General features: G+C 41.8%; 1 protein-coding gene across 7 annotated transcripts in view; it reads left to right on the top strand.

Moving 5' to 3' along the window:
• Positions 1 to 23,885, top strand: part of PLCE1 (phospholipase C epsilon 1) — a 341,969-nt gene that overhangs the window by 158,475 nt on the left and 159,609 nt on the right. For all 7 annotated transcript variants that reach the window (XM_063434573.1, XM_063434570.1, XM_063434572.1 and 4 more), the window contains exon 3: positions 20,258 to 20,519. In XM_063434573.1, coding sequence (XP_063290643.1) covers positions 20,258 to 20,519 — 262 coding nt within the window. The remainder of the gene's footprint in view (positions 1 to 20,257; positions 20,520 to 23,885) is intronic.

Below are 23,885 nucleotides of genomic sequence, written 5' to 3'. Positions count from 1 at the left end.
GAAGCATGTCCTACTCGTACAGAGAAAGCAGGAGAAGTTGTGAGATTCCTGCTATGAGAAATAATACCCCGATATGGACTACCCTGTTCTATAGGATCGGACAATGGTCCAGCTTTTGTTCATCAGTGCCTACAACAACTGACTCATATGCTTGGTATAAAGTGGAGGCTTCATACGGCATATAGACCCCAGAGTTCTGGTAAGGTAGAGAGAATGAATAGAACTATTAAGAATCAGTTGGCTAAAATGTGTCAGGAAACCCAACTTAAGTGGAACGTTCTCTTACCCATAGCTCTATTGCGAATCCGCAGTACCCCTACCAGAAGGATGGGCCTCTCTCCTTTTGAAATCATGTATGGGCGACCACCTCCCGTACTTGGTAACTTAAGGGGGGACTTGAGTCAGTTGGGAGAAGGAATTACCCGGCAGCAGGTTGTAGAGTTGGGTAAGACTATGGAGGAGGTACAGAAATGGGTACAAGATAGATTACCTGTGAATATTTATCCCCCAGTTCATAGTTACCATCCAGGAGACCAAGTGTGGATTAAAGAGTGGAATAATGTACCGTTAGGGCCCAAGTGGAGAGGTCCTTATGTTGTTCTTTTGTCTACCCCTACAGCGATAAAAGTAGCCGAAGTGACTCCGTGGATACATCACTCCAGGGTTAAACCAGCAGCAGTCGATTCTTGGCAAGTTACAGCAGATCCAGAGAATCCCTGCAAGATCCGGTTAAAACGCACGACTCAGTCGGAGTAACGAGGAACTATTGTGGATTATAAATTTTATTATTTTTGGGATTTGGTGCGTGAGTGAGAAGGCCATAATAAAGCCTGTCCGCCCACCGACGTATAGTATATAAGCCAGGGAAAGTCTCGAAGGGACTCCTGTGAAGACGAGCAGAACTCCATTCCCTGCAGCCCTTACATCCTGGAAGCTGAGGTGCCTTCGCACGGACGAAGACTGAGGATGACGGCGAAAGATGTGTTGATGATAATGTTTATTTATGTGTATTTTTATATTCAGGAAGGTAGAGGTACCGACACTCCTAGCTGTGAGGTATGCATTAAGACTACAAGAACAGGTAACCATATTTCCCAAACCCTAATTTGGCATTCACAATACGAGTGTAAAGGAGATGTATCGAGATGTAGATACCTAAATATAGACTATAGTGTGTGCCATTTAGGAATAGGAGAACCTAAGTGCTTCAGTCCAGAGTATCAACCCCGTACAATTTGGTTGACTCTCAGGAATGGAGATCCTCAGGGGACCCTAATTAATAAGACGGTGTTAGAATCCGTACATTCTTCGGGTGTTCTGCTATTTGATGCGTGTAAGGCGATATCAAGTGGTAGAAAGCCGTGGAATGTATGTGGGGATCTTAGATGGGAGAGGACGTATGGGTCTAATGATAAATATATTTGTCCCAGTAGTAAAAATAAATATGTGAGTCCTAGATGCCCAAATAAAGACTATAACTTTTGCCCATATTGGTCTTGTGTGGGGTGGGCAACTTGGGGACAGACAGTAGACAAAGACATGATAGTGACTAAGTTGCCTACCAGTCCATATTGTAAGTCTATGGAATGCAACCCAGTCCATATACTTATAAATAACCCTGATAAGTTCTTAGACAAGTATGGCAATTTATTTGGGTTTCAAATATACGGGACGGGTTTAGATCCTGGGACAGTATTGTTTATAGGGATAGAGACTGATACGGTATCCTCCCAAACTCATCAAGTATACCATTCCTTTTATGAAGAGATGAGTATAGATAATAAGATCCCCCATAATGCTAAAAACCTGTTCATTGACTTAGCTGAAAGTATTGCCGGTAGTCTTAATGTTACCAACTGCTATGTGTGTGGAGGTACTAACATGGGAGACCAATGGCCTTGGGAAGCAAAGGAGGTAATGTCCGGTTCTGAGGCAGTTGACCAACTAATATCTACACAAGCCGATTATCATATGAGTGTTAGAGGTAAATCTGAGTGGAGATTAAAGACCTCCATCATAGGTTATGTTTGCATAGCAAGGAAAGGAATAATGTATAATACTTCTGTAGGAGAATTAACTTGTCTAGGGCAAAAAGCTTATGATGATGATACAAAGAATACAACTTGGTGGTCGGCTTCAAATGTCTCAGAACCATCTAACCCGTTTGCTAGATACGCCAATTTATAGGATGTGTGGTTTGATTTATCCATCACATCTACCTGGAGAGCCCCAGCAAATTTGTACTGGATCTGTGGTAAGAAAGCCTATTCGGAGTTGCCACAGGACTGGGAAGGGGCATGTGTGTTGGGTATGCTCAAACCATCCTTCTTCTTGTTACCTATTGAAACAGGTGAGACTTTAGGTGTTAAAGTGTATGATGTGAATCATAGGAAGAAAAGGGGACCCATAGAGATAGGCGCCTGGGAAGATGATGAATGGCCTCCCCAGCGTATCATAGATTATTATGGGCCAGCCACGTGGGCAGAAGATGGTACCTTTGGTTATAGAACCCCTATTTATATGCTCAACCGTATTATAAGATTACAGGCGGTGGTTGAGATTATTACTAACGAAACATCACAAGCGCTTAATCTTCTAGCGAAGCATAATACCAGGATGAGGACAGCAGTCTACCAAAATAGATTAGCCTTGGATTACCTTTTAGCAGTAGAGGGAGGTGTATGTGGGAAGTTTAACCTGAGCAATTGCTGTCTTCAAATAGATGACGAAGGGCAAGCAATAGCTGAGCTTACTAGCCATATGGTTAAACTAGCGCATGTGCCTACTCAGGTATGGAAAGGGTATAATCCAAGTAGTTGGTTTGGTAGCTGGTATGAGTGGTTTGGAGGGCTTAAGGCAGTGGTAGGTGGAGTCCTACTGATTTTAATGTTGTGTCTACTCCTGCCGTGTCTTATACCCTTAGTAGTTAGGTCTGTGCAAAGCCTGATAGAAAATATAGCAGAGAGGAAGGCTGCTGCACAGATAATGGCAATTTATAAATATGAGGCTCTAGATCAGGGAGAACCAATGCAGGAAGATGAGTGTTGAAGATTCACATCATAAGTTAAGTCTGGTCTGGTTCAGGGTAACTTGCGGTGTATGCAAACTAAGGTTAAGTGATGCCTCAAGTAATTGTGAAATATCAAGAGGCATCAAAGGGGGGAATGTGGTGGAATCTCGGTAAAAATAAATTTAGTAGGCCGAGATTACCACGTGGCATGTGTACGTGCATATGCTGACGTATCGATCAGTAGTGTACGGAGCATGTGCAAGAATACAGGATGTAGTATTCCCCTCCTCCATTGTGCTGGACAAGCCATGCGGTCAAGCAGGAAGTTAATTCTTACTTGTATTGATTGGTCAAGAGAATGTGCGGGTGGAGCTTAATATGGGAGGAGTTATGTGCCTATATAAGGAGCCTGCACTATTGTCCGGGGCTCAGAACTTGCTGTATTTTGGTGACGCTAGTCCCTCTGAGTCCCGATCGGTGATCCAATAAAGAATCTCTTCCTTCCTGAAGAAACCTGTGTCCATCTCTCTGTGCTTGGCTTCCGTCAGTTTCTCCGGTATCAGTACAGGGGCACAAGGTTAGCAGGGCGCTTGTGGTTTGTACCTCCGGCAGGTGTGAACCTCAGTAAGTACTCTCTAATGAGCCAATCACTCAATGGAGGTGCAAACAAAAGTCTTACTCACAGTTCTGAATCAAAGCCCCCCTCATAACAGAGAACCCCAATACATTCAGTAGCCTACATACACACAATAATGCCCTACACATTACACACAGTTTACACCACAAACATATGACACACAGCCAACAAACTCCCTTCACATTACATACAGACAGCGCACACCACACATTACAAACAACCAAAGTAGACACAAATATTATACACACGCATCCTAAACGCAGCCAGTGCACACACAAACCAGACACACTACACACTGACAGCACAGAGGTAGGACAGAGGTAGAGATGCTATAGGTAAGGGACACAGTTTTTCTTTTTTTTTCTTCTTTTTTTTATTTACACCTCCCCCCCACATCCCCTGGATTCTGATATTTATAAACGCATACCCCAGACTTCATAAGCATTAGTGCTGCTTTTAATATATATTTATATTTGGAGGTGCAAAAATAACTGTGCGTTTAAACCGGCTCACCTGAAAGATAAAATCACAGGAGAAAACTGTGACGTTCCTTCACTTAGCACTTATATGGCTTGGTCAAGTACCATTTGCACATGCCATTCTTGCTAACATTTATAGTTTCTCTGACATTGTCATACCTCCATGTAAATGGACATAGAAGGACATTTTAATTTAAGGTGTGATCAGGGCTGGGGCTGTATGAGAAATTTTAGGTGACTACTAAAAATAATCTACACTACTAAAATGTTATTTAGAACAAGAACCATGTGTCGTATTTACAAAGACTGACTCAGGGCCGGTGCAAGGATTTTTGCCGCCCTAGGCAAAAGTAAAGTTTGCCGCCCCCCATCCCCCCCCCGATATGACATCACAATGCCCCATGTTAACTAACGCAAGTGCTGCAGTGCCACCGTGTTTACATTAAAAGGCCTGCAGGGACAGGCTATAGACACCAGAACCACTACATTAAGCTGCAGTGGTTCTGGGGACTAAAGTGTCCCTTTAATGTGAGGTAAATTAGAGATTAGTGCCACGAATAATATACTAGATTGCCTACTTACAATCAGATGAGGATGGTGATGGGCTCTACCTGCAGTCTGGCTCCACTGGTCTGGTGTAGAACAGGCTCTCTGGAGGCTGTTTGTGTTCTGGGAGAACAGGAAGAAGGCTCCATTTTTTTAAGGCCCTTTGCACAGCTCAAGGTCTGGGCCCCAGGGTCCACCTTCATGTTCCACCAATTAGTTTGTTCACAGGAGTAGGGGATGTCCTGATATGTGTGTAAGGAATGCATTGTGTGAATCTGTGTTTGTATGTGTAAGGGCTGCAATGAGTGTTTCTGTGTATGTACGGGATGCAGTGTGTGCGTCTGTAAGGGGTGCATTGAGTGTGTGTAAGGAATGCATTGTGTGTTTCTGTGTGTGTAAGGGATGCATTGTGTGTAAGGGTTGAATTGCTTGTGTGTGTGTCTGTGTGTAATGCATTGTGTGTTTTTCTGTGTGCAAGGGGTGCATTGTGTGTGTGTGATGGATGTCAATCTCTCCCCCCTCCCTTGTCACTCTCTTCTCCCCCTCTCCCTCCCTCGTCACTCTCTTCTCAACCCCCCTTGTCCCTCTCTTCTCCCCCCCATGTCCCTCTCTTCTCCCCCCTCTTGTCCCTCTCTTCTCCCCCCTCCTCCCTTGTCACTCTCTTCTCCCCTGCGTGTCCCTCTCTTCTCCCCCTCCCTTGTCACTCTCGTCTCCCCCGCGTGTCCCTCTCTTCTCCCCCTCCCTTGTCACTCTCGTCTCCCCCGTTGTCACTCTCTTCTCCCCTCCCCACTCTCATTCCCCCTCCTAATCCCGTCAATTCCCCTCCCTGTCAATTTATCCCCCCCCCTTTCAATTTATTCCCCTCACCCTGCCTGTCCATTTATTCCCCCACCCTGCCTGTCCATTTATTCCCCCAGCCTGCCTGTCCATTTCCCCCCCCCCTCCCTGTCCATTTATCCCCCCCGTCCATTTATCCCCCCCCCCTCCCTGTCCATTTATTCCCCCCCCCTCCTGTCCATTTATTCCCTACCCCTCCTGTCCATTTATTCCCTACCCCTCCATGTCCATTTATTCCCCCCCCTCCCTGTCCATTTATTTCCCCCCCTCCCTGTCCATTTATTCCCCCCCCCTGTCCATTTATCCCCCCCCCTCCCTGTCCATTTATTCCCCCTTCCCTGTCTGTCCATTTATTCCCCCCTCCCTGTCTGTCCATTTATTCCCCCCACCCTGCCTGTCCATTTATTCCCCCCTCCCTGTCCTCCCCCCCTCCCTGTCCATTTATCCCCCCCCCTGTCCATTTATTTCCCCCCCTCCCTGTCCATTTATTTCCCCCCCTCCCTGTCCATTTATTTCTCCCCCCTCCCTGTCCATTTATTTCTCCCCCCTCCCTGTCCATTTATTTCTCCCCCCCCCTCCCTCTTCATTGATTTCTCCTCCTCCCCTCCCTGTCCATTTATTTCTCCCCCTCCCTGTCCATTTATTTCTCCCCCTTCCCTGTCCATTTATTTCTCCCCCCCCTTCATTGATTTCTCCTCCTCCCCTCCCTGTCCATTTATTTCTCCCCCTCCCCTCCCTGTCCATTTATTTCTCCCCCTCCCTGTCCATTTATTTCTCCCCCTTCCCTCTCCATTTATTTCTCCTCCCCCCCTCTCCATTTATTTCTCCCCCCCTCCCTCTTCATTGATTTCTCCTCCTCCCCTCCCTCTCCATTTATTTATCTCCCCCCCCCTCTCTATTTATTCCCCCCACCCTCCCCTACCTCTATAGTAGCGTGGCCGAGCTCTGTATCATGGTCCGCGGGTACAGGGAGCTTTTGTTTCCTGTACCCGGCGGACTGACAGGAAGTGAACACCAGTGTTCACTTCCTGTAAGTCCGTCCGAGTACAGGAGACAGATGCTCCCTGTACCGGCGGACTATACTGCGCTCGGTCACGCTACAGAGAGGGAGTGACAGGAGGGAGCGCTGAGCGCTTCCCTCCTGTCAGCCCCCTCCCTCTCCTCATGCTGTGCCCGGGCGGTGCGCCCTCATGGACGCACCAGCCCGGGCAAAGCTGCAGCCGCCTGAGGCTCTCTGCAGAGCGCTCGGGCGGCTGCAGCATTAGGGGGGCCGGCGCTCCTGGCGGCGCCCCTTCGCAAAGGGGCGCCCTAGGCGGCTGCCTAGTCCGCCTTACAGGTAGCGCCGGCCCTGGACTGACTTCTAAAGACACATTGGGACTGTTCCTCCTAAATCAGAACACTTGCAAGATATATGTCTTCTTTCTTTGTATGTGGCTGCATGATCTTCATTCATGTGAAAAAAAAAAACTAAATAAAATTTTTTGAATAAAATAATAGTAGTCATGCCTTATATTTGCTTGTAGCTGTACAATATTTCCAGAAGAGAAACTGCGGCAAAGTGGTGAACTATATATCCCATTAAATACAAATCACATTGATCCCTGCAATGGAGAGGTTTATAGAGTATGTTCAGGCTGCCCCAATATTATCAATGCAAAGATAGAATTTACAACTGATTCCTGGCCTCTAAATTTGCAGCAAATAAGGGAAATTGAAGATGATTTCCAGACTCTGCAAATATCTACCAGCAGAGATTTACTAAAAAAAAGTGCCTTTGATAAAACTGCTACACTTTACTCAAGTGAAGTCAAGCCACAGGTTTATAGTGTATATTGCAGAGATTACACCACTTATAGTTTGCATGAGTGAAATAAAATCATTACAGGGGTGTTCATAAATGCGCGGTCTCCCAGCGTGCAGCGTTATACATGCTGCCGCAAGGAGACGAGAAGGAGGATGCGAGTGGCATCCGAGGCTGTGAGGACGCCGCTCGCCAACAGGCATAGGAAGGGGAGAGCGCGGGACCCTGACATTACCCCCCCTCGAGGACCGCCCAGAGGGCGGGAAGCCAAAGGCTTCAAAGGAAACCGCGCATGAAAGGAGCGGACCAAAGAGGGAGCGTGCAAATCAGAGACAGAAACCCAAGACCTCAGGACCTTAACCCTTCCAATCCACCAGATACTGCAACCGACCCCGAGAAAAACGAGAATCGAGGAGAGCAGCCACCTCGTACAAGAGGGAATCGGGTTGCCTGAGAGGACCAGAGAACCGATTACAGAGCAAAGGCTTCAAAAGGGAGGTGTGAAACGTGTTAGGTATACACATGCAGGGAGTAGGACACGGGATTCACCCTCTGCAATACCCTATAGGGGCCAAGGAACCTGGGCGCAAATTTCATTGAGGGAACCCTGAGGCGGAGATTCCTAGAGGACAACCAAACCTTATCACCCGGAGCATAAGAAGGAGCCGCACACCTATGGCGATCAGCGAATCTCTTCTGAGCAACCGCTGCACGAGAGAGAGCAACATGGACCTGATCCCACATCTTCCGTAAGGAGGCGAGGTGCTCGTCCAAAGCGGGCATTCCCTTGTCGGAGAATACACCAGGAAGGACAGAGGGTTGGAACCCATAAGCAACCATAAAAGGACTTAGGCCAGTAGACGAATGAGTCACAGTATTCCTGGCGAATTCAGCCCAGGGAAGAAGATGAGACCAGTTGTCTTGGTGTGCATTCGTGAAGCAGAGTAAATACAACTCCACAGACTGATTAGCCCGTTCAGCAGCTCCATTAGATTGTGGATGATAGGAGGACGTAAACGACAAGGAGATCCCCATCTCAGCATAAAAGCCTTTCCAAAACCGAGAGACAAATTGAGAACCCCTGTCGGATACGATATCCAGTGGTATACCATGCAACCGGAACACCTCTTTGGCAAACACCTGAGCCAACTGAACCGCAGAAGGAAGCTTCTTAAGCGGAATAAAGTGTGCCATTTTAGAGCTATCTGTCACAGTTAAAATTACTGTCTGTCCATCAGAGGAAGGAAGATCCACAATAAAATCCATGGATAAGTAGGTCCAGGGTTTCTTGGGTACAGATAGGGGCATCAGGAGTCCCTGGGGTTTAACATTAGGCGACTTACACTGTGTACAGACACGACAAGCCTGCACATAATCCACCACGTCTTGTTTAAGTGAAGGCCACCAAAACTGTTGAAGGAGACCCTTGTACGCCTTGGTAATCCCCGGATGACCAGCAGTTTTGGCGGTGTGAAATAAAGCTAACAACTTTTTTCTGTCTTTTACTTTCACGTGTAGTCTACCAACAGGTGTCTCAGAGGGTGCTTGGGTTTGGTATGTCTTGATACTATCAAGGAAAGGAGACAAAATAACCAAAGGAGTAGCAGCTATTATCTGAGACGCAGGTACAATGGGTTCGGGAGCGGGGGCAATAGACTCCAAAGGTTCGTACTGTCGGGAGATAGCATCAGCTTTGACATTACGGTAACCAGGCCTATATGTAATGACGTACTGAAAGCGTGAAAGAAATAAAGACCATCTAGCCTGCCGAGAGGACAATCTTTTAGCATCTGCTATGTAGGAGAGATTCTTGTGATCAGTTATAACCAAAATTTTGTGTCTAGATCCCTCTAATAAGTACCTCCATTCTTTAAAAGCCATCACAATAGCCAATAGTTCCCTGTTCCCGACGTCGTAATTCTTTTCTGAATCAGACAGCCTTTTAGAAAAGTAACAACAGGGATGGAGGGGTTCGTCATACGATAATCTTTGGGACAACACTGCTCCTACACCTGATTCAGAAGCGTCCACTTCCATAACAAAGGGAAGGATCAGTATGGTGTAGCACAGGGGCAGTGGCAAATGCCTTTTTAAGAGTCTCGAAGGCCTCAAGGGCTTCAGGAGTCCAAACCCTGGGGTGCAAACCTTTTTTAGTTAGTTTTGTAATAGGGGAAATAAATGGTGAAAAGTTTTTAATAAACTTCCGATAATAATTGGCAAACCCTATAAAGCGCTGTATTGCTTTAAGTCCTTGGGGAAGAGGCCAGGACAGTATGGCTTCCAATTTAGGAGGATCCATGCTGAATCCCTGTTCAGAAATGACATACCCTAGGAATTGCACAGAAGTCTGGTCGAACAAACATTTTTCTAACTTGCAATAAAGACCGTTCTGCAACAATTTCTTAAGCACCATCCTCACATGAGTATGGTGTGACTTTAAATCAGGAGAATATACAAGTATGTCATAAAGGTATACCACGGCACAGACATGCATTAGATCCCTAAGGACATCATTTATGAGGTCCTGAAACACAGCAGGAGCATTACACAGTCCAAAAGGCATGACTAGATACTCATAATGTCCACTACGTGTATTAAGCGCTGTTTTCCACTCATCATTCTCCTTTATACGAACAAGGTTATAAGCCCCCCTTAGGTCTAGTTTAGTAAAATATCTAGAACCTTTGACACGATCAAACAACTCAGTGATGAGAGGGATAGGATAGGCATTCTTGATCGTTATATTGTTCAGACCCCTGTAATCTATGCATGGCCTTAAGTCACCCTCTTTCTTGGCAACGAAAAAGAAACCAGCACCAGCAGGAGAGGAGGACCTTCTGATAAAACCTTTCCTCAAGGATTCCCGTATATACTCCTCCATAACCTTATTTTCTTTTTCAGAAAGAGGGTAGACCTTACCCCTAGGTGGCATAGTACCCGGTAAAAGGTATATGGCACTGTCATAGTCACGGTGTGGAGGTAGCTTATCTGCCTCCCTTTTTTCAAAAACCAATGCAAGGTCTGCATACACAGAAGGGACAGAAACAGAAAGTGGTTTAGCCATGGGCACATTGAGTAAACAAACAGGATGTACATGGGCCATACAGTCTCGTTGACAAGATTCCCCCCAGGAGAGTATATCTAAACAACCCCAATCAAGTACTGGGTTGTGTTTAACTAACCAGGGAAAACCCAGAACGATGGAAGCAGTAGGGGAGTCAATTATTTGGAAGGGTAACCTTTCCTTGGTCAAAGCACCCACAGACATAACTATTTCTTGGGTTTCATGGGTCACCAGAGGTTTCTCAAGTGGTCTACCATCTATGGCCTCAATGGGCAATGGTGTGGCCTTTTGGATCAAAGTCAAGGCTGCGGTTTTAGCAAAGTTTTCATCCATAAGGTTGTCTGCCGCACCTGAATCGATCAAGGCTTTGGTTGTTATAGTGGTTTTATTGACCAAAAGAGAAACTGTAATAAACGGTCTGGAGATGGACCCATGAGGGGACAAAGTCATAACACCAAGGCCGACCTCTCTCTAGGCCTTAGGTGCTGAAGTTTCCCTGTAATTTAGGGCAGGTATTACAGTGGTGTCCCCTCTTTCCACAATAAAGGCATAACCCCTTCTACGATACGCTCTTTCAGCCTCAGTTAACCCCATAGCACCCAATTGCATGGGTTCGGGGGATGGTTGACTAGGAGCGGGTAATGCTAGTAATGCAGTACTGGGTAGAGCAGGTAACACCTGTGTATTCATCCGTCTTTGACTACGCCTCTCTCTAATATGGTTGTCAATAAGAATTATATAGTCTATAACATCATCCAGAAGAACAGGCAATTCCCTGGATGCTATTTCAACCAGTATGTAAGCGGCCAAACCCTCCTGAAAGGCTGTTATGAGGGCGTCATTATTTCAAACCACTCCAGCTGCTAAAGTGCGGAATTTGATAGTATAATCCGCTAAAGATCTGTTACCCTGTCGGACCCTAAGCAGAGCTTTGCCAGCAGAGGCAACCCTACCGGGTTGATCAAACGTACGTTTGAAAGCTGTCAAAAAATCTGCAAAGGACATAGGAGACGTATTCTCCCACATGGGGTTGGCCCATGCTAAAGCTTTCCCGGACAAGTGGTTTATCAAAAAGGCAATTTTGGTTCTGTCAGTGGGATAGGAACGTGGATTCATCACCAAATGGATATCAATTTGGTTGAGGAAACCACGACACAATGCTGGATCACCGCTATAGCGCTGTGGCGGCGTCATATGAACTACATGAGCAGGAACGGGTAACGGAGTAGGAATGGGTTTGGGCACAGCAGCAACAGCCTCCTGAATGGCAGGTTGCAAGTGTGCAGTACGAGCCAGTATGGTTTGTAAAACTTGAGCAAACTGATCCATACGGTGGTCTAAACCATCCATTCTAGCCTCCTGATTAACTAATAGCTGTGGAAGGTCAGCAGGTTCCATTATGGCCCTGTTGTAATGTCACGATTTGGGGAACCTAACACGCTAACAGGTCACAGAGAGGAAAAGGTGCAGTACCGGTCCTTAGAATGGCCGGGTTAAGCACACCAAGAATAGTCAGGAGACAAGCCGAGTAAGGGGAGCCAGAAAACAGGAGAACAAGAAACAAGCCGAGGTCAAAGGGATGGAGAATACAGGAGAGTCGGAGGAACAAGCCAAATAATCTGTAACCAGAGAGAAACACAAGGAAACAGCAATACAGGTAATCAAAGACCACAACAGGGCACCGAGGGACAGGAAAGGTAAGTATTTAAACCATGTGGTTAATTCTGATTGGATAACTTCCAATCAGAATTAACAATCACACGTGGGAGATATTTATACCTCCTACTGTGATTGTCATACTGTGACTTTAACGCCAGGTCACGTGGCTGACCCCGGCGTTTGCATAAATGCGCAGTCTCCCAGCGTGCAGCGTTATACATGCTGCCGCCGGGAGACGAGAAGGAGGATGCGAGCGGCGTCCGAGGCTGTGAGGACGCCGCTTGCCAACAGGCATAGGAAGTGGAGACCGCGGGCGGCGAAGAACCAAGGGTGAGTGCTGCGAGCGGCTTGCAGCCTCCCCTTACAGCTGCCTGCGGGACCCTGACAGAAAGTTGACGTCTTAAATGTAAATTTTTCATATCGTATATTCTCTATACTCACTTTTTGGCCAACTGTGTGGCTTGGTCAAAATTCACTGCAGAAGCTGCAAACACCTAAAAGTTGATGACCAGTGATGGTGCTCAATTTTTTTTAATGGCTTGTAAACGATGATGTCCAGTTTTATGTAGAATTCATTTTTAGCCTCTCCTCCGGTTCCTGTTTCACACCATGTTATGTTGAAGCAGAGCAGTTGTTGGTAGTGAACATTATTTCCACATTCTTCATCTCTGATATTCTTCATCTTCATAAGTCAAGAGTAATTCTAGTGTAACGGTATTATGTATTTTGTGGCTAGTATTATTAATTAACCTGGGTTTTGGGGAGTCATCAAAGGACTTTTAATTCAACATTTCCCAAAATCCACTCTTATGGTTGATCTGTACTACCTTTCTTTGTCTTTTTTACTCTCCCTCTCTTTCCTTCATTCTTTTAGTTTTACCTTACTAAGGCAGGACCCTCTGTTAACTTGGCACAGGACCGAGTGTCCGTGTGTAGTTAGTTGTATAACATACTTCCCAGGTGTCCCTAGAGATACAGTCCCTATTAAAAGCCCGAATCCATCTGTCCCTCTTTTCTCTCCTAATGTCCCTCTTTTCTAGAATTTCCATATTGTTGGTGTGTCTGAGTGTATAGCATAGCTCCACAGCAATAATACTCACAGTAATGTGTCTTTAAACTATAACATATGTGTGTGAATAAAGATACATTGTTCTTACTCTAAATTATAGTTTAGTAGCATTAAATTATTAGTAAGCCACCAAACATTTCTCAGAATAGCCTCCACCCTGGCCATACCTCTTCTTGCATCTCTAAAATGAAAGTGTCCCTCTTTGTCCATTTGAAATGTTGATACAGGGATGTTAATATTTATATATTCTTATATGTGACTGGTCAAATAGTCATGTGATAAACGTATGGTGGAATTTGGTGCGTTGGTTGGGGATGCATTTTATTCTTATGCTAAATACAGTGTTGCCATGGTAAATAATATTTAATGGGCCAGCCATAGCTTAGCATGAGTGCTGACTGTGTTGAGGGTCCATTGGCTTATGTGCCTTTGTCAACTTTTCAGTTTTGCTGTAGTTATCCCTCATCATGGTTTGATGGACAGAGCTGTGCTACTTCTTATTGTGAGCCAACTATAATGTCTCCAGGCCGATAGGTAGAGCTGTGACTACATAGTCTAGTGATGATACCATGTATTAAATAGGATGGCATGCTAGCCCCACTAATCAAAATATTTTACTCCTTCTCCCAGACTCTAGAACAGAGGTGTGCCAGCATTATAGCTGTAAGAACATTTTTGGAGATGTAGACCACAACATCTGGAGTGATGAAGGTTGCCTACCCCTGCTCTAGAACATCTTTGATATGCTTAGAGTCAAGCCTCAACATCATGCAAATCTGTAATGCATTTACTGACATTAAGCATCCTACTCTCCAGTAGGCTGAAATATGTTATAGAACTGTCTTTTCCAGCTATGGATTTTTTTTTATTTATTTTTTTATATAGCTTTCTGTTTTTTTTTTTTTATTTGTTTTTATTGTACTGAATGATATAAATCAGAAGGTGACTTTAACCGGATAGGCTTCTGAATGTGAAGAAGTGTAAATATTTTAGAATTTATTTATTTAGATAAAGGCACATTCTAAACCCCGTTGTAAATTATGTAGAATAAATAATCAAATGCAAGACCCGAGCCGATGAAGAGGACCAGAATTGGAAAATGTTCTACAAAGAACAGATTTTCTGGCGACAGCCTTGAAGGCTACTTTACACATATTAAAGTAACACCATTATTTCATATATAATCCATCTGAGGAAACACTGTCTCCTTTTTTTGTCAACAATGCATTTTTTCCTGTAACTGTTAGAAGATACTTTAATTTAGTGTAGACATTACGGCTTGCTTTATACCACAGAGCACACATTTTTTGAATGCTTTTTCTGGAGTGCAACTTCTATATTTAGACATAAAACACATTGTTCATTAATTCTTTTTAGAATGCAATCTCTAGTCAGAATTATGCAAGGACATTTGTAAGACTGTTTATTGATGTTGACCTGCTTGATGTAGGTTTTTGAACTCATTCAGGAACGTTAGATTTTAAAGTTGCTCTTTGAGAGTTTACGATCTACATATATGAAAGTGAAAGCGTATTGACTGGGCTTTGTAATATCATTAAACTTAAAGGGATACTCCAGACGCCTAAAGCACTTCTGCAAGCTGAAGTGTTTTTGGGTTGAGAGAAATCACCACTTTTTGGAAATTAATTTGGGAAAACCTCCCTCCCAGTGAAGCTGACAAGTCAGAAGAACTTACGAATTTAAGAACTTAAGAACTTACCCCCCCTCCCCCCCCCCCCCCCCCCCCATTTTAATACTGCAGCTGGAAACAATAATCTTGTGCATGGTTTAAATGCCTCTATTGGCTTCACTCTGACAGCCACTAGAGGCACTCCTGATGGAAAAGCAGAGTAAAACTCTATTTCAATCAGAGGGTTTCAGAGAGGCCAAGTGGTTGGCACAGCTCTGCATTTTGCCACGCATGTACACTAGCCTCCCAATGCTTTCCTATATTCCTCGATGATCTCAGCCAAGGAGGGAAAGTTTCCCCGCTGAGACCGGCGCTGTAAGAAAGAAAATACAAGTAAAGTACCTTTTTTACTCCCTGCAAGTAGGGGTCGGGAGCTTAAATGGACACCACCAGGGCATTATAGCTTTTGGAATACACATTGCATTCTTAAAGGACCACTATAGGCACCCAGACCACTTCAGCTTAATGAAGTGGTCTGGGTGCCAGGTCCAGCTAGGTTTAACCCTTTTTGAAGTAAACATAGCAGTTTCAGAGAAACTGCTATGTTTACCTATGGGTTAATCCAGCCTCTAGTGGCTGTCTCATTGGCAGCCGCTAAAGGCGCTTCCGCACTTCTCACTGTGATTTTCACAGTGAGAAGACACCAGCGTCCATAGGAAAGCATTGATAATGCTTTCCTATGAGACTGGCTGAATGCGCGCGAGGCTCTTGCCGCGCATGCGCATTCAGCCGATGATGGAAGAAGAGGGAGGAGAGTCCCAGCGCAGAGGGAACCCAACGCTGGAAAAAAGGTAAGGGATTAACCCCTTCCTCCCCCTTCAACGCCACGGGAGTGGGACCCTGAGGGTGGGGCCACCCTCAGGGCACTATAGTGCCAGGAAAAACAGTATGTTTTCCTGGCACTATATAGTGGTCCTTTAATGCAATAGTGTTCCTTTAAAAGGCAACATGGTAGAGCATCCATGATTGAATATCACATGAGTATCAAGTGCACATACACTTAATAAGTAATGCAAGTATAACACCCAAGAGTAAGCATAGACACACATTGATCAACCGAGACTTAGGTAAAAAGTTTGTTTTCAACAAATTAAGAATTGACTATATTTAGTTGATTTCTGTTTTAGTAATGAGCAATTTCAGGATCAATTTATCTTCGCTGTATTGTTGATTTGTTTTCTTATTACTTCTTGTCAAGTACAGCTGCTAAAGGTCAGACTGTCCCAGCTCTTTATTTTTATTTGTGGAAACTGCTTTTCTCAGAGGAATGTAAAGCCTCGAAGGTGACCTACTTTGAACATTGTTATATAAAGTATCACGTATTTGAAGACCATTTGATCAGTGGCAAAGATGTACGAATTTGAATATGCATTTCATTGTTATAGATTTTAGATATTTTTGACTATGATGTACTTTTATTAGGTATCAATTTTTATATTTTCTAAAAATAGTTCTTAAACATAATTTTTAATACAATATCTTCTTAAATAAGGGTAGGTTTAAAAGGCCATGTTTTAGTGCTAAATTTAAAGTTTAGGGGGCACCACTTTTGGTAATTATTAACCTCTCCCATTCTATGGCTTCAGTGGCTTGGGGAAGAAAGGGGAGCACATGCATTGTCCCCTCTGGTTTATAGGAGCCTTCAGGACCCCCTGTTTGACTACGATACGGAAATTATTTGTGAAAGCAGCACAGGGATTGTGCAATTTTTATTTTTATTTTACTCCCCTGCCTTCCAGAATTACATTAATTTTTCTCTGTTTACTGTGATACGGTATTTGTCCTACTGATTAGTTTAAATAAGTTTCATTAATAAAACAATTTAATTAAGAATGCTGAATATACTTTAGTTTTGGTAACAACTTTTTATTTAATTTTACGATTTGGCAAAAAAAGTTATTCTGGATTTTTTACCACTCATGGTGGTAGGATGTCACATTGACAGATGATGGCTCAGTATCACTGTAGACCTCCTTCCATTTTTGACATGTGCTGAAAGAAGCAATTGTTCCAAAATGAAGGATGGACCCTCCTGAATTCTTATCTTTTCGAGTTCTAGAGTCAACATGACCTTCACTATTACCCTAGCAGGAACAGGTGCAACCTTGCAACATTTAGAATACTTATTCTTTATTTGGACGAAAGTAGTGCAAAAGCAAAAATTAATTCTCGATATTTAATTTACCCTCTTCCTGTTGTGTCATATACCCAATTAAAGTGAAACTGACTTTTCCAAGCATTTTTTTATATTCTGTTTACTTCATCCCTATATTCAACAAATATGTTTCGGTGAAGTCTGGAAAGTAACATTAACAGGATTTGTCCATATTCCAACCGGAATGGAAATTATCATATGTACTAAAGCTAATTCGGGTCGGATTTCGGTCAATTTGATCAGATTGGCAACAATATGCTGGAAGCATTCGGTGTCTGGTTTAAAATCTGTGCTTTCCATGTGTTCTCATATTCTGTACCAGACAATGCATTGCTGTTTGCTGACTAAATGTACGGAATTGTGATCACTGTGATATGACATGCCATACTTTTTTATTTCTGTATTGCTGAATCTTTGAACTCCTAAATAAAGGATTAGGGAAAAACCCCAAATCTGTGTTTTTTGAATCCGAACCTTGTACAAGGTATAGGATCTGGAATATCATATGTACTGGTTTTAAACTAAATAGGGGCTGAATTCATCCAGCATGATACACTTTTGCAAATTATCGTTCAAATTATTGTTTTATTACATAAAAGCAAGTGAAGTGTGATTTGCCTGCTGTAAGCCCTAGCAGGGAGTTGGCTGATAGTGGGGGAAAAAAACTCTCTGCTCTGCAAGGGCTAAGGGTAACCATGTGGTAACTAGCCAGCCACCGCATTAAAATATAAAAAATATTTTCCCTCGCCTCAAAAAAAGTTGACACCTAATGAACAATCCTTAGCCTTTTCTGCTGAGCTACTGCCTGTGTTTTGTAATCCTCTTTTCACATTTAAACAGCAAAATCCTTGTTCGAGTCTTTGAATTGCCTCTCATTACTTTGTAAAGTATGATACCTGCGTGACTGTTGCCATGTTTTTTTATTATTATTATGATATATATGCTCTGTACTGGAACAAGTAATATATATATATATATATACAAAAAATATATATATATTATATAAAAATAAAAAGTTTGAAGTAAAAGAAGCTTCTAGGAATAAATATAGGTTTTAAACCTTCCGTATGTCCCCAACTGTCATGACGTGGGTGGGGCATATCTATTGAATAGTGAGCAGCCAGGCCCACTCGGTAACTACAAACTATCGACTAGTCAGATACTACTACCCAGTTACTAAGCAAAGCTCCATCTAATTGGAATGGGGCCTGTAAAATAGCCTATCACTGGTTTCCCATGTGCCTCCACCCATGAGCACAAGGGGAGGAAGCAGGAATTAAATAATGGGGTGTGGACAGGTTACTGTCCACTGTCCATAGTCCTTCTCCCACCTATGGCCAATGGGTTGGGGATATATAATAAAACATTAACATTTCTACACCACATTTGTTTTAATTCCTCCCACATAAAGCCTGTGGAGGTAGGGGCTTGGCCATTTCATGGTTGCACCCTTCTTTTTAAGTATAAAAGAAACCAAGGGGAAATACTTCCTCTTCGATAGATGGGAAGGAAAAGTTATGGTCTAGAGAAAGGGGGGATATCCACTAAACAACTGGTAAAACAACCCACACCCTAGGTTGAATAGATAGGCAATAACAGATAAAAAAAAAGCAAGGAGAAACCAGTCTAATTGCTTAAACCAGGAGTGTTTCTTCTTTTTAAGTAGCCTCCCTCCTGTGACCCACGGTTGGTGGCTAGGAGGGGTGGTTATAAAATAGTAGCTCCTGTCCGCCACCATATTATTTACTTTTAAATATGGTGGATGGCTAGCAATTCTGTCCAGCCAGTATAGAACCATCGCACCATTACGTTTTTTTATTTTATTTTATTTTATTTCCTTTTTTTTTTTTTTTTTTTGCCCACTCACTACTAGCCCCAGTAGAGAAATAGTTTTGGATTTCAAAATCGTAATTCTATATTGGGAGCAATGTCCAAATGTTGTAGTCGATATGGCCTTGCAGTACTCCAGATGGTTTTGCCCCATTTGGTATGTGCCCAGTTAGACGTTAGTGAATAGCCCTGTAAATTTAGATATCTCAAGGTGCTGGAACTGAGCACCTCCATTTTGGCTGCCAGTTAAGCATTGTTATAAAATGTAATTTTCAGCAGTCAGGCAGCATAGAAAGAACACAGAGAAAGGCAAAGTAGCAGAAACAATGTTCGGTTTCTTCCCTTCAACGTCATGTGTGCCCTAGCTGTGCCTTGACTGAACTGGATTGGGATATCAACTCATAAATCTCTAACATACATTTAAAGAAAATAAACCATCTAATGAAAAATGTAAAATAAATGTATGTGATTTTTAATGTTTTTATTCAGTCGGTGATGGGTCCCAATTTTATAAGAATTTAATACAACATGATATGATAATAAAATAGTTTATGTAATTAGAAAAGTAAAAAACAATACAAAAACATTGTATAGTGTTCTTGTTCTCAACAGGCTACCAACTTTAATTTTAGCTGTGATAGTAAGGTTATGGTTTTTGTTATGATCGATGCTGAATTTGGCTTAATGGCTGATCAGTTTGCAAGTGATATAATTTCTTACAACAAACTATGGCCTTAATTTTAATATTTTTGGATACAATTTTCACATTATTTAATATCTTTTGATACACTTTTACAATGATTTCATATTTTGAAACATCTGAATTTTTTTTAATATAGTCATTTTTTTTAATACATGCTACATTTTGTATATTTTCATATTTTTAAAAGAATCTTCTGAAAAGTTTATACAAAAATATTGAATAGTATGAAAAGCAAATCCAAACATATTAAATGTAGACATTCGTTGATAATCAAAGCCAAAGCCAGGAACGTTGGAATCAGTTCTTATACAAGCAGAGTCCATAAAAAGGAAAATAAGGTCATTTTCAGCTAAAGTGAAGACCGGTGAAAGTTACACAAGTAGCATAGCATATGATATCAGGTATGCGTTTTTTCCAATAGCTTTAATAGTGTTTTTAAAAAAACAAACAAAAAAAAACAAAAAACTAGTTTTAATTTTCTTACAGTACTTGGGAAAATATATATATATATATGAGTGATGGTACATCCTAGTCCTTATTTCCTTCTACAGTATTGTAATCTTCTTCTTATTGATTGTACAAATTCAGTAGCTTGATTTAACTATTTTAGGACGTTCACAAAATGTTGGTGAGCTTAGACTTTATTATTTGTTTGTTTACTTATTTGTTTGTTTTCATGTTGTATACACTATGAATGCTCATTTACATTTTTAGAACGTATTTTATATGACCTAGAACTTTATGTTAGATATAATGTTTTGTTTTTTTTCCCCACAGATCTACAATGTAGAACCGTTTGAAGGGGACAGTGATACTTCTCTATGCTTTTTACAAAGACGCTTGATCACTATCAGTTGTAAAGAGGTCCTGAGCACCTCTTTGGAGCAAGATGTTCATGTTGGATTTTGTGCAACTCTGTATAGAACTTCCATTTCTAATTTCTTAAGTGGGGCACTATTAGAAGCAACTACATCGTTGGGGGCAAGAAGTGGCCTTATCAACCTATTTGGCTGCTCGGCTGGAAGAAAAATGTTAAAAGGTAAGCTGTAATTTCTGTGAACCTAAATGTGACAAAATAAAGCGTTTGTGAATTTATGTGATATTTAGCTTTTTTGCATTATGCTAAATGTCACAATTTGACAAATATTCTCCCTTATTGATTAAAGCTATTTGAATTAAATGAAAAAGTTTCACTAGTGAAAACTTGGCACATCTTTGCCCCAGTGACCTAATGTTCATTGCTTGGCAGTGTTATGGGCATACTGTAAGATTATTGTTAGAGTCTTTATTCAATTAAAGTGTGCACACAGATGTGTCTCCTATTACTAACAGGGGTTAAAGGACATGCGAGGCCAACATTCTGAACCTCCATTAACCTTATACATCCCGAACAAAAGTTCCAGTCGGTAGAGTGTTAACCGTTAAGCATAATAAATACACAGCTTTGAGCCTATGTACAAGGAAGGGACAAAATAAATGAAAAAATAAAAAAGGGAGGGGGTTGAGTGAGAGGGGTGCTTTGGATGAGCAGGGAGAGAACAAGTGCAAGAGAAGTGAGGGAAAAAAGTAAGGTAAAAATAGTAAGTCATCCACACATTTGTGAATGTTTTGTTTTAAAAGGCCAGTCTTCGCGCCAATAACCCTTAGCCAATCAATTGTTTTAACATGTACATTAAAACATTTAAAAGATTAAAGTGATGTTGCTGGTGCAGAAATTGCATTTCTACATTAACAGGAGATGACCACAGGTTAATGCCTTTCAGTAATGAAATTCCCCCGAACTTCAATTTTTACTCCAAAGTAGCTGAGCTGACTTGGAGAATGTTTCCAATGGGGACATCTTTTTGGAGTCTTGCCAACTGACACTTTGGTGGAATAAACCCGTAGATGTTAACTCTCTGTTTTTTGTTTTTTTTTAATTTTATGTTCTTTTCGCTGCTAGATATTATAATAAAAAAAAAAAAAATTCAGCGGTGTCATGCTTTGATCCGTCTGTAATTTTTAAGTAGCGGCAACAAAGTGGTTGTAAAAGGAAATTGAATAAGTGAGCAAGGCTACATGATCACTCCTGCGGTGTGTTTGTACACTGATGTCATGCTCTCTGTTTAAACAGTCAGAATTATTTCAGAGCGTCCAATTAAGACAAGAATGCTTTCTGAGTATTTTCTGCTTCAGACTGCTTCTATGCATTTTACAAATGTATACGTTAATCATTATAGCTTTAGGGCAATAATTAAAATTGATAGCAATAATTAGGATTATTTAAATTTATTTAGCAACGTTTACTTCTGTTAAGTGACCCATTTTCCAATGCAATATATTTGTGTCTGTCCAATTTGTAATGCAGCTTCGCAGAACCTCTAACGTATATATCCACTCATTTTGATAGCATCGTTGGTTTGTAATGCGATTCTCGTGCATAATCAGTTAATAGAATTGGAACTGCATTCTTGCGTCCCAAGCGCATTTATTTCATTACAAATTACATATTTGTATTGGCTTCTAAGCAGCACAGGACTGCTGGGCACGAGGTAAACAAATACTTGATGTGGAGGATATAACTCTAAGTCAATAAAGCAATGACAGGCTGAGACCATAAAACATAAGGAAATGAGACAATGTGGAAATTTAAGAGAGTGCGGTTTTACAGAGCTTCCAGTGTCACCTGCTCGTTATAAAACGCTATTACCATTTATCAGGCGTGTTTAGACAGGGTTCACTCAAATGCACAATAATCTCTGAAATTAATTTTCTGCTTCTCCGCTAGTCAGTATATGTTACAGGTTGTGACGTGAAGGAAGGGCGAAATAACAGTGTCTTGTATAAAGATTTTTTTTCAATGAAAGGTATAATTATTTTGGATTTATTCTTTTTGCTTTGCTAATCATGCTTAAATACGTAGTCTGGTTTTGGATTAGCAACATGTCGCTCCCAAGTCTCTTATCTACCCTCATATCCCTATTTTCGAAGAGCTCAAAATAGTGAGTTTTGAATATACTTCAGAGCTACAAAACATTGTCAGTAGACCCCCCCCCCCCCATCACAATGTTCTTATTTACAAAACATTAAAATTTATTAGCTGGTACTCTTTGCAGATCTTCTATTTTAAATAGCTTTTCCCCAATTTGCACTGGCAGAGACATAGGAAAGTTTATGACCTGAAACAAATTTTAAAGGGCTGGTGCATATTTGGAACCGACCATGTTATTATTAATTATAAAATTGTCTTATATGCTTCTTATTAGGGTGTTTGTTACCGTAACCGCAACACCTATTATGTCCTTGTATTTCATTTACAAACAAATGTTTTGAAACCGTTAAGTGTAGTAGTAATTTTTACTGCTGCTAAAATAACTGGTTGCATGTAATATTGTATTATAGCACTTTGGTGCGGTATTTTGTAATGCATACATATGTTACTATCTTGTTACAGTGAATCTGGCTCTTTTGTGGGCAGCCATCTTGAAGCCTGTATTGGTCAGAAGTCCCACTCATCTGCGAGGGCCACACACTATCTGAAACTCTGAAACTATCCCAGAGTGCTTTTTGAGATGCCTGGCACTCGCACACGTTGTTAGGCTTTTTGAATGCATACTAGCTCTCGATGGCTAGCCCCCTCACCTTCCCCACAGAACCTGGGTGACTCAGCAAAATACAAACAGAAGCTGTGCTATTTGCTTTAATGCTAAATAAATATTAAAAGGTATAATTTTTCTTTATACCATACTTGAGTTATAAGCATGTAAGCATGGTCTAATATTCTACTTTATTTAAAAGGCTGTAACAATGAATGTGCTAAAGCCTTTTACAAATATTGCATACAGAATTTTCTATATTTTAATATATAATAATAGTTCTATATTTCTATAAGTGTATGTATGTGTTTATATGTATCTTATATAATATATATAAATTGATATTATTATTATTATTATTGCCATTTATATAGAGCCAACAGATTACAATAGAATAAGAGGGGCGATTTAACTATAAATAGGACAATTACAAGAAAACTTACAGAAATGATAGGTTGAAGAGGCAAATGCTCAAACGAGCTTGGTCTTTTGGAGGTGGGGTATAAAACACATTAAGACAGGAAATAGCAATCAAATAAGGTGGGAGTGAAGCAGAACTGGAGGAGAGAGTAGAGTGCTGCCCTTTAGGAGAGAGCAAGAGACAGGTATGTAAGGTAGAGGTTACTCTTGGAGGCCATAAGCTTTCCTATAGAGATTATAAGGCACTTCTTAAAAGATGCAAGACTAGAGGAGAGTCTGATGGCGGTAGGAAGGCTATTCCATAGGAAGGGAGCCGCCCGCAGGAAGTCCTGCAAGCGTGAGTTGGCCGTACGGGTGCGAGCAATGGACAGGTCACGGGCAGAGCGGAGAGACCAATAAGGAACATACCT

This window comes from Pelobates fuscus, chromosome 10 (assembly GCF_036172605.1).
Source record: "Pelobates fuscus isolate aPelFus1 chromosome 10, aPelFus1.pri, whole genome shotgun sequence".
Lineage (NCBI taxonomy): Eukaryota > Metazoa > Chordata > Amphibia > Anura > Pelobatidae > Pelobates > Pelobates fuscus.
This window is presented reverse-complemented; position numbering and strand designations above follow the sequence as displayed.